Source organism: Pipistrellus hanaki (genome assembly GCF_964339955.1).
Source record: "Pipistrellus hanaki genome assembly, chromosome: 16".
Taxonomy (NCBI): Eukaryota; Metazoa; Chordata; class Mammalia; order Chiroptera; family Vespertilionidae; genus Pipistrellus; species Pipistrellus hanaki.
The window spans coordinates 12,828,149-12,843,887 of NC_140518.1; the positions used below are offsets into that span (position 1 = coordinate 12,828,149).

The 15,739-nt window shown below is 41.7% G+C and overlaps 1 protein-coding gene across 1 annotated transcript in view; it reads left to right on the plus strand.

Moving 5' to 3' along the window:
* Positions 1 to 170: 170 nt before the first annotated feature.
* The window catches only part of EFTUD2 (elongation factor Tu GTP binding domain containing 2), a 32,367-nt gene continuing 16,798 nt past the window's right edge, over positions 171 to 15,739 (plus strand). Inside the window, exons 1-9 of the mRNA XM_084863413.1 lie at positions 171 to 300; positions 4,441 to 4,549; positions 8,714 to 8,879; positions 9,755 to 9,833; positions 11,548 to 11,623; positions 12,106 to 12,171; positions 13,373 to 13,408; positions 14,771 to 14,861; positions 15,639 to 15,721. Coding sequence (XP_084719539.1) covers positions 4,445 to 4,549; positions 8,714 to 8,879; positions 9,755 to 9,833; positions 11,548 to 11,623; positions 12,106 to 12,171; positions 13,373 to 13,408; positions 14,771 to 14,861; positions 15,639 to 15,721 — 702 coding nt within the window. The 5' untranslated portion in view covers positions 171 to 300; positions 4,441 to 4,444. The remainder of the gene's footprint in view (positions 301 to 4,440; positions 4,550 to 8,713; positions 8,880 to 9,754; positions 9,834 to 11,547; positions 11,624 to 12,105; positions 12,172 to 13,372; positions 13,409 to 14,770; positions 14,862 to 15,638; positions 15,722 to 15,739) is intronic.

The window sequence follows — 15,739 nt, forward strand, 5'->3', positions numbered from 1 at the left end:
CCCCCTTTCAGTGTGGTCCCGAGGCGCCTGATCAGATTCAGGCCCCTTCGGGCCTCACTCTGTTTGGGGTAGTCCACGCCTCAGTTTCATTCAGTATTTACAACTCCACTTCTCCCGTTCCTGTGTCCGCGGACGCCATTCCTCTGAGCTAGTCCTCAGGCAGAGGGCTGTCCGCGGCAGGAACGCGGCCGCGGCGTCGGCGGGGTCCTTCGGGACGGCCGGCGCAGGCAGCGCCGCAGCGTGGGCCGGAAGCGCGCGCTCCGTTGGGCTGCTCGGAGGTTTTGGCTGAGCGGGAGGGAGGTGAGTTGACGCGCGTCGGGATGGGAAAGTTGCTCCGGGTGGGAAGGAAATCTAATCTCAGGTCTGGAAGAGACTGTACATGCTATCTGCCTCTTTTACTTTACAAATGGGTAAATTGGAGTGTGAAACGGGAAAGGAATGAAAGCCGCCCCCCCTTCCCGCGACTTCCAACACACACTCCCAGATTCCAGGATTCCTTCAATGCCGTCTGCCCATTAAACCCCTTCCCTAGGCAGGAGTCATTCTCTCACTGTTCAGTCCCCTCTCTCCGGTTCCACCTGTGCCATCTTCACTCCTGTGCCAAACTCTCTCCGTGCTTATTCTGTGTTCCTTTGAGAGCCTGCGTTATAGGGGGAAGCTGCAGTGAGGTTTGATGCCCAAAGTTACTGGCTTTGTGCAACTGGAAGCAAGTCAGCTCTCTTCTCTGTGCCTCGTTGGAGTCGTTCATTCATTCAGCAAATACTTATTGAAGCCCTGTATTGTGCCAGGCCCTAAATGAAATGGAGTCCTTGCTTACATTGTAGTTGGAGGGATGACAGTAAACACATATATACAATAGATATAGATAGATTTCAGATGGTGGTAAATGTTAATAATAATAAAAGAGTGTGTATGGAGGACTTTTATAGAGTGACAATTGAAGGTTTCATAGAAAACATGACATTTTCATAGAGACCCGAGTGAAATGAAGGAACAAGGTATAAATACCCAAAGGAAGAGCATTTCAGAGGAGAATATCAAGTACAATGGCCCCGAAGTAGAAATTAGCTTGGTGTGTCCCATGAATATCCGTATGTAAATATTTCTGCTGTCACTTCATGGATTTGAGAGAATGAAATGAGCACAGATGTGATAGCTCTTTGGAAGTGTAACGAATTCCTATGCATATTTAAAATTATAATAGTTTATGTTAGCTACTGGTTTTTGGGGCTCTCTATTTTGCCTACAATCAGCACTCAACAGATTGCATTGAGGGAGGTAAAGGATTAACCTGCAAGAAATAACAGTATCTCAAAATTAAACATTCCATTTATTTAATATTTAACAGTGCCTACTTATGCATTGTCAGGTAGGCACAAAGAACACAGGATTCCTGAACTTAAGAATAGCCAAAAATGCCTGATTGGCATGGCTCAGTGGTTTAGTGTCAACCCATGAACCAGGAGGTCATGGTTCAATTCCTAATCAGGGCACATGCCCGGGTTGTGGGCTCGATCTCCAGTAGGGGGTGTGCAGGAGGCAGCTGATCAATTCTCTCACATCGTTGATGTTTCTCTCTTCCTCTCTGAAATCAATAAAAATATATTTTTAAATAGACAAAAAATAATGCTGGCTACCATTTATTGAGTATGGGACTCTGATAAATTCTTTTCACACACTATTTTGTTTAATTCTCTTAACCTTTTATGCAATGGAAATTGTGCACTCCATTTTCCAGTTAAGGAAACAGGTTTAGAGTCGAAGTGGCTTACCTGAAGTTACATAGTTATTTTAAAATATATATATATATATATATTATTGATTTTATACAGAGAGGAAGGGAGAAAAGTAGAGAGTTAGAAATATTGATGAGAGAGAAACATCGATCAGCTGCCTCTTGCACACCTCCCACTGGGTATGTGCCCGCAACCAAGGTACATGCCCTTGACCGGAATCGAACCTGGGACCTTTCAGTCTGCAGGCTGACGCTCTATCCACTGAGCCAAACCGGTTTCGGGAATATATAGTTTATTAAGTGACAAAAGTTAGGACTCACATCCAAATCTTCCAATTCCAGAGCCCAAACCCTTAACACATACTCTGATCTGTTGTTTATTACTTGTAAACTGCAGAGTTGTTGGTGAGGGTAATCAGTACTGTTAACTGCCATTCAAAACAATTAAATGCTGGTAAAACCGCAGAAGGCAATAGCAGCATAGGGGAGTGAGATATTGAGGTTATAAAAAAGCTTGAAAAGGGTGGCATTTGAACTGTACTTTGAATAGAATTTCAGTAATTGAAGTAGAGAAAACCACAAAATACTTATTAATTACAAAGAGAAAACAAGTAATTTTACAATAGAAAAGCCTGGCAGAGACCACTGTAATCAAGTGATTAAGGTAACATCACCACTAATTAAAATCAGATATCACCTGATAGGGGATGCACTGAAAAAACACACAGCATCACTCTAGCCCCATGGTCGGCAAACTGCAGCTCTCGAGCCACATGCGGCTCTTTGGCCTCTTGAGTGTGGCTCTTCCACAAAATACCACGGCCAGGGCGAGTCTATTTTGAAGAAGTGGCATTAGAAGAAGTTTAAGTTTAAAAAATTTGGCTCTCAAAAGAAATTTCAATTGAGTACTGTTGATATTTGGCTCTGTTGACCAGTGAGTTTGCCGACCACTGCCCTGGCCGGTTTTGCAGAGTGGATAGAGCATCGGCCTGCGGACTGAAGGGTTCTGGGTTCGATTCCTGTCAAGGGCACATGCCTGGGTTTCAGGCTCGATTCCCAATAGGTGGTGTGCAGGAAGCAGCCAATCAATAATTCTCTCTCATCATTAATGTTTCTAGCTCTCTCCCTTTCCCTTCCTTTCTGAAATCAATTAAAATATATTTTAAAACAAAAACAGCATTACATCTGTGATGTTCCTGCTAGAAATGCATAACTTTAATCCGATCGTTAGGAAACATCAGGCAAACCCAAGTTAAAGGACATTCTACAAATTTACTAGCCTATAATCTTAAAAGTGTTGTCATAAAAGTCAAAAGAAAGACAGGAACTGTTCCAGAGTGAGACTAAAGACATGACTGCTAAAGGCAAACATGCAATTCTGGGTTGGATCCTTTGCTGTGCAGGATGTTGTTAAAACAGTTTGTGAAAGTTTGCGGGGGGGGGGGGGGGGGGGGGTGTCCTGTGAATTAGGTGATAAGAATGTGTCTGATTTTTGATGGTTGTATTTGTTTTGCTTTGTTTTTGTTAATTCTCACTTGGGGATATTTTTCCCATTGATCCTTAAAGCAATGGAAGGAAACGTGGGAATGGGGGAAAGAGAGAAACATTGATGTGAGAGAGATACTTGATTGGTTGCTTCCCACATGGGAATTGAACCTGCAACCCAGGTGCATGCTCTTGACCTGGAATCGAACCTGAGTCCCTTCGGTGCAAGGCGGCCCTCCACACTCCAACTGAGCAACACCAGCCAGGGTTTGATGGTTGCGTTATGATTATGTAGGGGAATGTTCTTGTTCGAAGGAATCACACACACGAAAGCAGTAGTTGGCACGCCTTTTCTGTAGTAAATATTTTAAGCTTCCTGGGCATACGGGCTCAGTTGCAGCTACTCAGCTCTGCTCTTTCAGTGTGAAAGTGGCCATAGACAATATGAATGGTTGTGCATGGCTGTGTTCCAATAAAGCTGTTTTTATAGGCATTGAAATTTGAATTTCATTAATTTTCACATATCATGAAATATTATTCTTTTGATTTTTCAGCTATTTAAAAATGTAAAATTCTTAGCTTGAGGCTTTATAAAATCAGGCAACAGGCCTGATTTGGCCACAGACCATAATGTGCCAACTCCTACAGTAAACTTTTAAGTGGTGATGAGGCATTGTGTCGGCAACTTATCCTATCCTATCCAATCCTAAATAATAATAGCCTGGCAACCTAATGGCGGCACGACCAGAATGACCGGTCGGTCAGTTGCTATGATGCATACTGACCATCAGGAGAGCAAACACTCAACACAGGAGCTACCTCCCTGGTAGTCAGTGCGCTCCCACAGGGGAAGCGCTGCTGGGCTGACTGGGATGAGCGGCACTCCCACAACAGGCTGGTCCCCGCAGGTCATGCCCCCACCAGTGCACAAATCCCATGCACCGGGCCTCTAGTTCTCAAATAATTCAGGAAAAAGAAAGTTATTTATACTAGCATTGGAGCCTTCTAGTATTAAGTTATATATTTTTTATTTAGTATTAAAAGAAGAAGAGTATGTAAACAGAGACTATGAGTTAGGGTAATTGGAAAGGAAATGTGTGAAGGGATATGGTCAACTATAAGTCTAGACATATAAAGTTTATAAATTTGCATGTGGGGCCATGTGGTGGAGGCCTGATTACCTTGTCTGAATCTAACTAACTTCTCTTCTTTAATTGCAGCATCATGGATACTGACTTGTATGACGAGTTTGGGAATTATATTGGACCAGAGCTAGACTCTGATGAAGATGATGATGAATTGGGCAGAGAGACCAAAGATCTTGACGAGGTAAGACAAATATATTGCTTTTTTCTTCTCTCTCTTTTTAAAAAAACAACAAAACAATAAAAGTACTGAATCCTCTATGCTCCCATAATATACCTTGGTACATTATAATATGACCTACTGGGTCTCATACTGCCCTAAAAAAACTTAGCTACTAAAGTTCCAAAAGAAAATAGAAGGTGGTCACCTTTTCCAAGTGCAGCTGCACTGGGAACTCCCTCATGAGCTCAGGTTTTGAAAGACGAATAAAAGCAGCAGAAAGAGAAGGTGCAGCTTCCGTTGACTCCCCGTCAGGAGAGCTATGGAGGGTGAAGTCCAGCGTGGTCTGAGACTTGCAAAAGACACTGAAGATGCTTTTGTGTTTCAGCAGTGTTCAGAACAAGAAGTAGGTAGGCCACTGCTTATCGATGGAGCTGTGACATCAATAAAACAGCAGGAAGCAGAATAACAGTCCTGGCTACCATCTGTATTCTCCGTCAGGAAAAATGTCCTTCAAACTAGAAACAATAGAAAAAACACAGGGACAAGAAAATTGAAGCCTTATGTGTGAGGTGAAAAGAGAGCCTCTTGGGGGCTTAGGTGTGTTCAAGTCTCCAGGTCCAGATGCATTAGGTCCTGGATGGGGAGACCTTGGCGAGGTAAGCTGAGAGCCATGTGGTCATCTTTAAGAAACAGGACTGGCTGTGGTGCTAGAAAGTGAATCGGCAACTCATCCTGCTTTTCAGAGATGGAGGTAAGGCACTGCATTTCAGAAACTACAGGCTAGAGAGTGTGATGTGCATGTGTGGTAAAAATTATGGAAAGATTTTTAAAAACAGATGACTTTAACCACTTAGAAAGCTTGTGTGAGTTTTATAAAAGTTTCCTCTTGATACAATTACCAGATTGAGATATAGGTCAGGTATATGCTGTGGATATTATATATCTTGATTTGAGCAAGGCATCTGATATCTTATTTTTCTTATAAATCAGTTATTTTCTTCTTAAAAATATTATTTTAGCATGGCCAGAGGGGCTCAGTGGTTGAGCATCGACACATGAGTGAAAAGGTTGCTGGTTTGATTCCAGGTTATTCGTTTGATCCCCAGTTGGGGGCTTGCAGGAGGCAGCCAATCAATGATTTTCTAAAGATATATTTTAAAAATATTATTTTAGCCGAGACCGGTTTGGCTCAATGGATAGAGCGTCGGCTTGGGGACTGAAGGATCCCAGGTTCGATTCCCGTCAAGGGCATGTACCTTGATTGCGGGCACATCCCCAGTAGCGGGTGTGCAAGAGGCAGCTGATCGATGACGCTGTCTCATTGATGTTTCTAACTCTCTATCTCTCTCCCTTCCTCTCTGTACAAAATCAATAAAATATATATTAAAATATATATATTATTTTAAAGAGATATTATACACGTAATTAATGAACACATTCAAGCCAAATAGAAAGTATATTTTTGTTCTTATTCTATTTCACTCCCCAGAGTAATTACGGTAACTCATGACATCCCTGTGGAAAGTATATGGGCTGGGTCATAATCGGAGACAAGTCCCAGCCATTGAATAATGGGACGGAGAGAGCTTTGATATGAGTCACTGCCAGAGCTCTTATGACATGCCCCAGGCATCTGTGCTCGGTCCCATCCTTTCGACCTTTTTGTCAATGACTTAGGTAAAGATAAAGAAGTTTATAAAATTTGCACATCACATAAGCTAATATATTGGATAACAGAATCTAAATTCAAAATGATCCCAACAAACTTGAATTGCAAGCTAAATAAAGCCCCAGAAATCATTCATTAAGAATTTATGGAGCACTTATTATTTGCAAGGAATCGTGAGGCAGGGAGAGCCAAGCATTATCTCTGCCCTCCAGGAGCGTACTGCTTGCCAGGGGAGATGAAGTGCATACAAAAGTGTTTTTAATATGAGACAGGGAAGGAGGACAAGTGCCATTTAAGACATATTAACTTATATCCATGGTAATAGGATATAAGGAGAGATTACTCCTGGTGCGATGACCAAGAAAAATATCTGAGGAAATCACATTCAGAGTGAAGCCAAATAAAGGGTTAGCGTCTGTAGAGACAGGAAGTAGAATGATTAATGATTGTCTAGGTTGGGACATGGAATTGGGAAGTGATGGCTGAAGGATCTAAAATTGATTGCAGTGATGATTGCACAACTCTGAGTATACTAAAAAACCATTAAAATGAGGGGATGTGTGGGAGGGAGGGAGGGGGAAAAAAAAAAAAAAAAAAAAAAAAAAAAAAAAAAAAACCATTAAAATGGTGCACTTAAAATTGGTGAGTTGAGAGAAATGTGAATTTTATCCCACTAAAGCTGTTAAGAGCAACAAGACCATATAGTTAGGCCATGTGTGAATGTTCTGGTCAAGGTCACGAGTGACCTCTGTTCTGGATCCAGTCCTCATCTTACCAGGTATTTCTGTAGCATCTGACTAGCCCAGCTGACCATTTCTCTTCCTTTGGCTTCCAGAGAATTCCCAGGTTTTCCTTCTCTTCACTGGCTGGCCCTTCTGAGCTTTCACCGCTGGTTTCTCCTCATCTCCCTGACATATAACTGTCAACAGGTCCCAGGCTCCATTCCTTATCCTTTTCTCTGTCTATACTCAGTCCCCTAATGATCCCATCCAATCTACTAAATACTTTCTATTCACTGAGGACTCTCAAATTTATATCTCCAACCTGGGCCTTACTCTTGAACCTCAGGTTTATATGTCCAACTTCCTTCTTAACTTCTCTACTTGATGTCTAATAGGGCAGCGGTCTGGTCCGTGAAGTCCGAAAGGTTGGCAACCACGGTAACAGGGCATCTCAAACTCAGGTCTGGGACCTAAATACTGAGCCTCCCCCTTCCCTATCCACCCCCCCACCATCAGAATGCACTTTTTTTTTTTAAGCTCCTGCTCCAACATTCCATGTAATATATTTATTGTCCTCAGGTAGAGGACATATCAGATATTAAACTGACAGGGACAGATAATTGTGCTTGAATTTAACCCAAAAGGCCAAGAAGTGATTAGAATACACTTTTGACTCTACCTTCAGAACATATCCAGATTCAACCTCCCCTCACTTCCTTCTAATCTCCCTCCTTCCAGTATATTCTCAGTACAGGAACCAGAGTGATTCTTTTTAAAACAAAAGTCTGATCATATTATTCCTCTGCTCAGAACCACGGGAGCCAGGTTTGTCAACCTCAGCAACATTGACATTTGGAGCCAGAAAATTCTTTGTTGTGGGGTCTGTCCTGTGCTTTGTAGGATATTTAGCAGTGTCCCTGGTCTCCGCCCACCGGACCCCACACACCATAAGTAACAGCCAAATATATCTTCAGTGTTACTCAATTGCCCCTGGGTTGAAAACCATTGTCCTTGTATTTGGTTTCTTTAACTTAGTATAATGTTTTCAAGATTTATCAATGTTGTGGCATGTATAAGTATTTATTTTTATTGCCAAATAATATTCCATTGTGTGGATATACCACATTTTATTGACATTTGGGTTATTTTCACTTTTCGACTATTATGAACATTGCTGCTCTGAGCATTTATTTATGTTTTTGTGTGAACATCAGTTTTCATTTGTACCTAGGAATGGAATTGTTGGGTCATATGGTAATTCTGTGTTTGACATGTTAAGGAGCTGTCAAATGGTTTTTCAAAGTGGCTGCACCATTTTGCATCACTAGCACCGATATATGAGAGTTCTAATTTCTTCGCATTCTCACCAACACCTGTTGTTTTCTGTAAGAAAATTCTTTTTCTAAAACAGTTCAGTGAATCTAAGTGACCATCTTAAAGTTATGGACTTAGTCCTGGTTTCTATCTCTGCTTCCTGGTTTCTGCCCTTGGAAGGAATTATGTTTTCCCTTAAAAGGGTGTGTTGTGATAAGCCACTTGCTTTCTCCACTCTTGATCCACTCTTGATCTCACGCTCAGGAAGGAGCTCGTTTGAATGAGAAGAGCTGACTGCAGCCTTGGCTCTATAGTCCTCTTTTTGTGAAGGATCATGCAAGAGTAGAACCTGCCCCACTGACTCTAGCACAGAACTCAAAATCAGAGGCCGTCACACGTGAAGTCATTGCCCTTAGCTTGTGTAATGTCAGTTATTGAGCAGGAAAAGTGTGTGCCTCGTTCAGCCTCTCTTGCTTTTAGATGGATGACGACGACGACGATGATGATGTAGGCGACCACGATGAAGACCACCCTGGGATGGAGGTGGTGCTGCATGAGGACAAAAAGTACTACCCCACAGCGGAAGAGGTATATGGTCCTGAGGTGGAGACCATAGTTCAGGAGGAAGACACCCAGCCCCTCACAGGTAAGGCAGGGGCCACTGAGTTGTGGGAGGCAACAATGAAACTAGAACACTTCATTTCATAGCCATCAGCAAACATGAGAATTCAGTGAATGAATTAATTTTTTTTATTGCCTTCAAGTACTATTTCTGGATTGAGAGTCACTTAACCCTGGTTTTTTGTTTGTTTTAATCCTCTCCTGAGGATGCTTTTCCATTGATTTTTAAAGAGGGTGGAAGGGAGGTGGGGAGACAGAGAGAGAGAAACATCTATGTGAGAGAGATACATCAATTGGTTGGTTGCTTCCCACATGAACCCCAACCAGGGCCAGAGATCTAGCCTGCAACCGAGGTCCGTGCCCTTGACTGGAATAAAACCTGGACCCTTCAGTCCATGGGCTAACGCTCTATCCACTGAGCCAAACTGGCTAGGGCAATCCTGTTTTAATATTCAATAAAACTCATAGCTTTTCTTCTAGGAAAGTAAGAGTTATTTCTTCATTTATCTAATATCTATTTAGGTGCTTGAAGACTGTATTTAAGTTCTCCCACCAAATAATCCCAACTCTTTGAACCAAACTTCATGATGCCTATTTTCTGAGTAGTTCCATTCTGTAAGTGCAAGGAGAGGTTTTGAACTGACATTGACCTCAGCCTATATCCAGTCCCTCTCCCTTTGTCCCACAAAATGAAGTTCAAGCTCAGTTCACAATTCTCCTTTACTGTCTTGTGCAAAGTAGCATTCTCAGAACTTCCTCAACATCTGTGTAATCTTTGAGAATAACATAAATTTATATCACATATCGTACATTCTGAAAGCCCAGCCTAATGGAATAGAGCTCTGTATTTTTATGTTTTCTGCCTACCTGCACATTACTACTTTTTTTTCCCCCCCCTAGAACCTATTATTAAGCCAGTGAAAACCAAGAAATTCACTCTGATGGAGCAGACGTTACCTGTCACGGTGTATGAAATGGAGTAAGTTATAAGGTCTCTCAGCCTCTCTCCATGAATAGTGTAGGCTCATTATTTCATGGGGGTATAGGAAGTGGTTTGTGGTTGAAGTAGCCAGTGAATTTCAAAAGCAAAATTTCTCCCTACAATTTGCCAAGATTTCCTTTCAGTTTATATGGCTTCTAGGATATTTAGTTGCATTCTTAACTTTTCTCTTGGCTCTCATCCATATCTCAGCTATTTTCTCTTCTTCCAAATCTCTAGCTTGGTATTGAAAGCCAACCTTAGTACTCAGAGAGTACTAAGTATTTAATTGTCAGTGTTGGGCCACCAGAGTCTCTTTTGACTCAGCAAAATTGCTAAGTGTTTTGGAAGCATAATGATCTACTTTAAAAAGGAGGGCAAAAGTAGGTTTACAGTGAGTATTTGAAACCCTCTTTTTTAAATATATATAATTCTTTATTATTGAAAGTATTACATATATTCCCTTTTTCCCCATTATTAACCCCTCCAGGCCCCCCTTGCCCCAGGCCTTCAGCACCCTATTGTCTGTGTCCATGGGTTATACAAATGCATATCAGGTCTTTGTTCATTACCTCCCACTCACCCAGAAAGTTTATTCTTGAATTATCAGTTATTGATTTTATGTTATATTCCATACAAACACTGTAAACCTAATTGTATATATAGAATAATTTAGACTCTTCACACTGTTTTTGCAAATATTTATGATTAATTCACTTGTATGGCCTTTGTATAGTGAAGTGTTTGTAGCTCAATATTAGATAATGAAGCTTTTTTTAGCCACGTTTTCATCTCGTTTGCTCAAAAGAATGGGGGTCCCTCATCAAATATTCAGCTCACCTACCATCAGTTAGACATTTTTGAAGCAAATTTTCAGTTATCTTCAAAACTTGCTTCCTATTCCTTTCTGTTCTCAATGGTAATTATTTTAAATCTCCAATCTTTGAAAGCAGACTTTGATCTTTTTAAAAAGCCAAAGTCATCTGAAGGCTACTTGCCATAAATAATGTGGGTGGTAAGCAAGAAAGACAATGCTGGTTTTGGTAAAGATGGACGTTCTCTGCTCGGCATTGTTAGTGAGATGGCATTTGTTTTGTTAACTAGCTCTGATGACAGTTTTAAAAAAGAAACTCCCAAAGTTATTTTAAGTCCCTCCTCTCCTTATCCCTAAATGATTAGTCTGAAGATTTTGAAAGGGATAGTACTTGTGTATATGTGTTAGTTCTGGTACTGGTTTTTGTTTATTTTTAACAATCTTTTTTTTTTAAAATATATTTTATTGATTTTGTACAGAGAGAAAGGGAGAGAGAGAGTTAGAAACATCGATGAGAGAGAGTCATCGACCAGCTGCCTCTTGGACACCCCCTACTGGGGATGCGCCCACAACCAAGGTACATGCCCTTGACCAGAATCAAACCCAGGACCTTTCAGTCCCCAAGCCGACGCTCTATCCATTGAGCCAAACCGGTCTTGGCTGGTTTTTGTTTATTTTTTTCCTTGCTTTTTAAATCTTATTATTTTGCTGTTGAAATCCTCACGAGACTTCACAGATTGTGTTGCTCTCATGGATAAGCCTATTCCATTCCCAAAGCCAGAGTTCTACAGGTATAGAAATTCACATTGGCCTCTGAAAGTAGTTCCTGAACAACTAAAAATACCATTTTTGCACCCCTTCCCACTTAAGAACTTTTCCCAATTTCCTTTCTCCTTTCAGTTTCTTGGCAGATCTGATGGATAACTCAGAACTCATCAGAAATGTGACCCTTTGTGGCCACCTCCATCATGGCAAGGTGAGAGAACTGTTAGCTACTTGGAACAGGATTTCTCTTCGTTCCTGTTCATTTTTTCAGCCCTCAGAGGCATAGGTTGGGGTTTGATCCCATAAGGCTGGGCCTCCTGATTCTGGGGCTCGGTGCGCATTGTGAAACCTCGATGTGAAATTCCAGCTTTTCCTAATCAGCATTCGGAGCCTATTAGTAAGCCGCTTGCATGCACAAGCCTTGTGTCTACAGCTGGACAGAACAGGGGAAAATGAGCCTTACTCTGATTTTATGTCTTTATTTCCCTGAGGATGCTTGTCCAAGAAAGACTGCATCTTTCATTTGAAAATAATCCTGTGGTTTTAGTGTTGATCCTTTGCTGTCCCATAATCCTCCTTGTTCTCTCCCTCCTCTCCTTATCTCTAAATGATGTGTTGTATTGGGAGCTGGGGGAAGAGTAGAATAGATTTTACTCTGTGGTTGGCAGGTTTTAACCTCCTTTTTCCTTTCAGACGTGTTTTGTAGATTGTTTAATAGAGCAGACTCATCCGGAGATCAGAAAGCGCTATGACCAGGATGTAAGTAGAAATTCTGTTGAGGATTTACAGGGTGTGTCTCTCCCTTCCCTCAGCCTTCTCACTCACTATAAATAATGACGTCGTCAAAGTGCTGCTTTATGATTGTAATCTCTATTAATTGCCTTTAAGAAAATAATTACAACTTTATTGGGAGCATAAAGAATATTACTCTGCAGTATTTTTGGATGATCTGTTCTACACTTGAGATCCCTCCTCTTTTCTGATATGTTCTGACTTTTGTTGTTGTTGTTGTTAATCCTTACTCGAGGATGTTTTTCCATTGACTTTTTTTAGAGAGTGGAAGGGAGGGGAGAGACAGAGAGGAAACATTGATTGGTTGCCTCCTGCATGCATCCTGGGCTGGGGATCGCTCCTGCAACCTAGGTACATGTCCTTGACCAGACCTTTCAGTCACAGGCCGACGCTCTATCCACTGAGTGAAACCAGCTAGGGCTTTTATAGCCAATTCCTTTTCTCTTTTTAAAAAAAATATTTTTATTGATTTTAGAGAGAGGGTAAGACAGAGGGCTAAATAGAAACATCAATGAGAGAGAAACATCATCCATCTATTGCCTCCTACACATCCCTTCTGCCCCCAAACACACAAACCCTCCCATTCCCCTGGGGATCAAGTCCGAAACCCGGTCATATGCCCTGATGGGGAATTGAACCAGCAACCTTTCGGTTCATGGGTCAGTGCTCAACCACTGAGCTACACTGGCTGACTATAGCCTCTTTTTTCCTGTCATAATATTAAAAGCTTCCTCTATAAATATAATACAATTGGACTGTATTGTTTTCATGATGAATTTACATGCCTGTGAGTGAGACCAGTTTTGCTGCAAGTCTCAATGTAATAATGGTTCAGTCTCTGCCAGATTAACTGTTTCGGCATGTGGGGTTCCATGAAGGCTGGATGTGACTCCCTTTAAGAATTGGGTGCATTTGATATATTGATAATTTAGCTTTCCAGCTATACCTGGTCTTCACCCCCATCCCCCAAAACACATCCAGGAGCATTTTCCATCTGTGAAGGCACAGGTCTCATTATCTGGAATTTTTGTAGGAAGACCCTGCTCTTTTCATGTATTTTCTTCCCGTGGTGGAAACCTTGAGTTGGGACGTGGTCGGGGAAGTGATTGATGGTTTGTGTGGGAGAGGAGTCTGAATTCAGTTGGTAACAACAGTTTATTTTTTTCAGCTATGCTACACTGACATCCTCTTCACAGAACAGGAGGTAAGTTTGCTTTGGAAACTCGACTAGTGCCCACACCAGACCCAGCTATAGTTTTGTAGGGAGTCTTTTCTTTTTTTAAAATATATTTTATTGATTTTTCCTGAGAGGAAGGGAGAGGGATAGAGAATTAGAAACATCGATGAGAGAGAAACATCAATCAGCTGCCTCCTGCACACCCCCCACCAAGAATGTGCCCGCAACCAAGGCACATGCCCTTGACAGGAATCGAACTTCTATCCACTGAGCCAAACCAGTTTTGGCAGTAGGTGTCTTTATGATAACACTTGGTCCATACCTCGAACCCCTCTCTCGCTCTCACCTCTTTATCTCCTAGCTTCTACCTACCAGTCATCCCATTATTTATAACTTGAAGGGAGCTGGCTAGGCAAGCGGTAGGATAAAAGGGAGGAACCCTCCTGTCCTTGACTGGATTTGATGGGTCTAATAGGGCAGATACTAATAGATGTGTACATCTGTAAGTTATGCAGGCGCCAACATGATTTTTAAAATTATATCATGCTTAAAATCTGTAAGATTACTTCATCCATAAGACGTGCCTTTCTAGGAGTAGCTTCTCTCTTTTTTAAAGAAACCTTACTGGGGATCAAGCCCAGAACCCAGGCATGTTCCCTAACCAGGAATCAAACCAGCAACCTTTTAAAGGTCCATAGGTTGATGCTGAGCTTCTGAGCCACACCAGCTGGACATTACTGTTGTTTCTTAATATATTTATTTGACTAAAGTTTAATAATTATTCCCTATTATAGTTTTTTATATGTATATTTTTACTGATTTCAAAGAGGAAGGGGAGGGAAAGAGAAACATCAATGATGAGAGAGAATCATTGATTGGCTGCCTCCTGCGTGCCCCCCATTGGGGATCAAGCCTACAACCTGGGCATGTGCCCTTAACCAGAATTGAACCAGGGACCTTTCAGTCCGCAGGGTAATGCTCTATCCACTGACCCAAACCGGCTAGGGTCCCTGTTATAGTTTTTATTTATTTGTTTATTTATTTATTTATTTATTTATTTATTTTTATGTTTTGAGCCTAAAATGCCCCCAGATTGTTTGTTTTTACATACCTAAAGCTTGGTTATTATTTTTGTTCCCAGTGTATGAGGAGGATAAAACTTGTTTTACTTTTTTTGTATTTGAAACAACATCCCTCCCCAAATGCTGTTAACATTAAGATATTTCATCTTCAAGGTCATTCTGGTTGGATGGCTAGATACAAATCATACCTACTACAAAGTGATAAATCAGTTTACTTTACTAGCAACTGGCAAACTGCAAGAGAAGAATGAGCCCCTCTTGTAGGGGAAGAAGACTTGAACTCTTTTTTTTTTTTTTTTACTTGCAGAGAGGTGTTGGCATCAAAAGCACTCCTGTGACAGTGGTTTTGCCGGATACTAAAGGAAAATCTTACCTCTTCAATATCATGGACACTCCCGGTAGGACATTCCTCGACCCTCTTTGCTTCTGACTAGTTAATTACCGTAGCAAGTGCTGCGCTCCAGGCTCCTCTCTTTACTCTTCTCTGAAATATTTACATTTTAGGAAATTTTATTCATTTATTCACTGAGTCTGCTCAGGCCCATGCTATGGTAACAAAGGTGAGTCAGACATGGTTCCCTGCCTCAGCCACTCTCAATCTTTTGAAGGAGATTATGGTAGCAACACATCAACTGCTTGCTCGTAGACACGCAGGTTACCAATAGGCAGTGTGCCTTGCCCCGAGTCTGACTCTTTATCTTTTGGAGATGACCAAGTGGAGCAGAGTTTTAAACAGGAAAATCTGAGTTTTAACAGGTTGGTCTTCCTTGCCTGATGCCCTCATACCTGTCAGTCCACTCCCCACAGCGTCTTGCCAGGTACTATCTCCCCTCTCCTGGCCCTCCTTTGCCTTTCCTCCTGCCTCCAGATTGTCTTCATTTCCACAGAACTCTGCTTATTGCTGAGTAGACGAATGTGAATATGTTATGCCCTCCTAGGTAAAACACGTTCTTCTTTTTGTTTGGGGACTTCATGTACAGAAGTTTAGTCCAAGGATGTGACTCTGATGGTGGAATTTTATTCACCACAGATTGCTGTGGAGAGAAGGGAAAGGGAAACTGGGGGTTTGCAGTACCCCTCAGACCACTTACCAGTTATTGTGCCTCTTCCTGCCACCACCGGCTGGACACTACTGTGCAATTTAGTTAGTGACTTGGTTGGTATTTGCTTTACAGGTCATGTGAATTTTTCTGATGAGGTCACGGCTGGATTGCGCATCTCAGATGGAGTGGTGCTTTTCATTGATGCTGCCGAGGGCGTGAGTCTAGACCCCCAC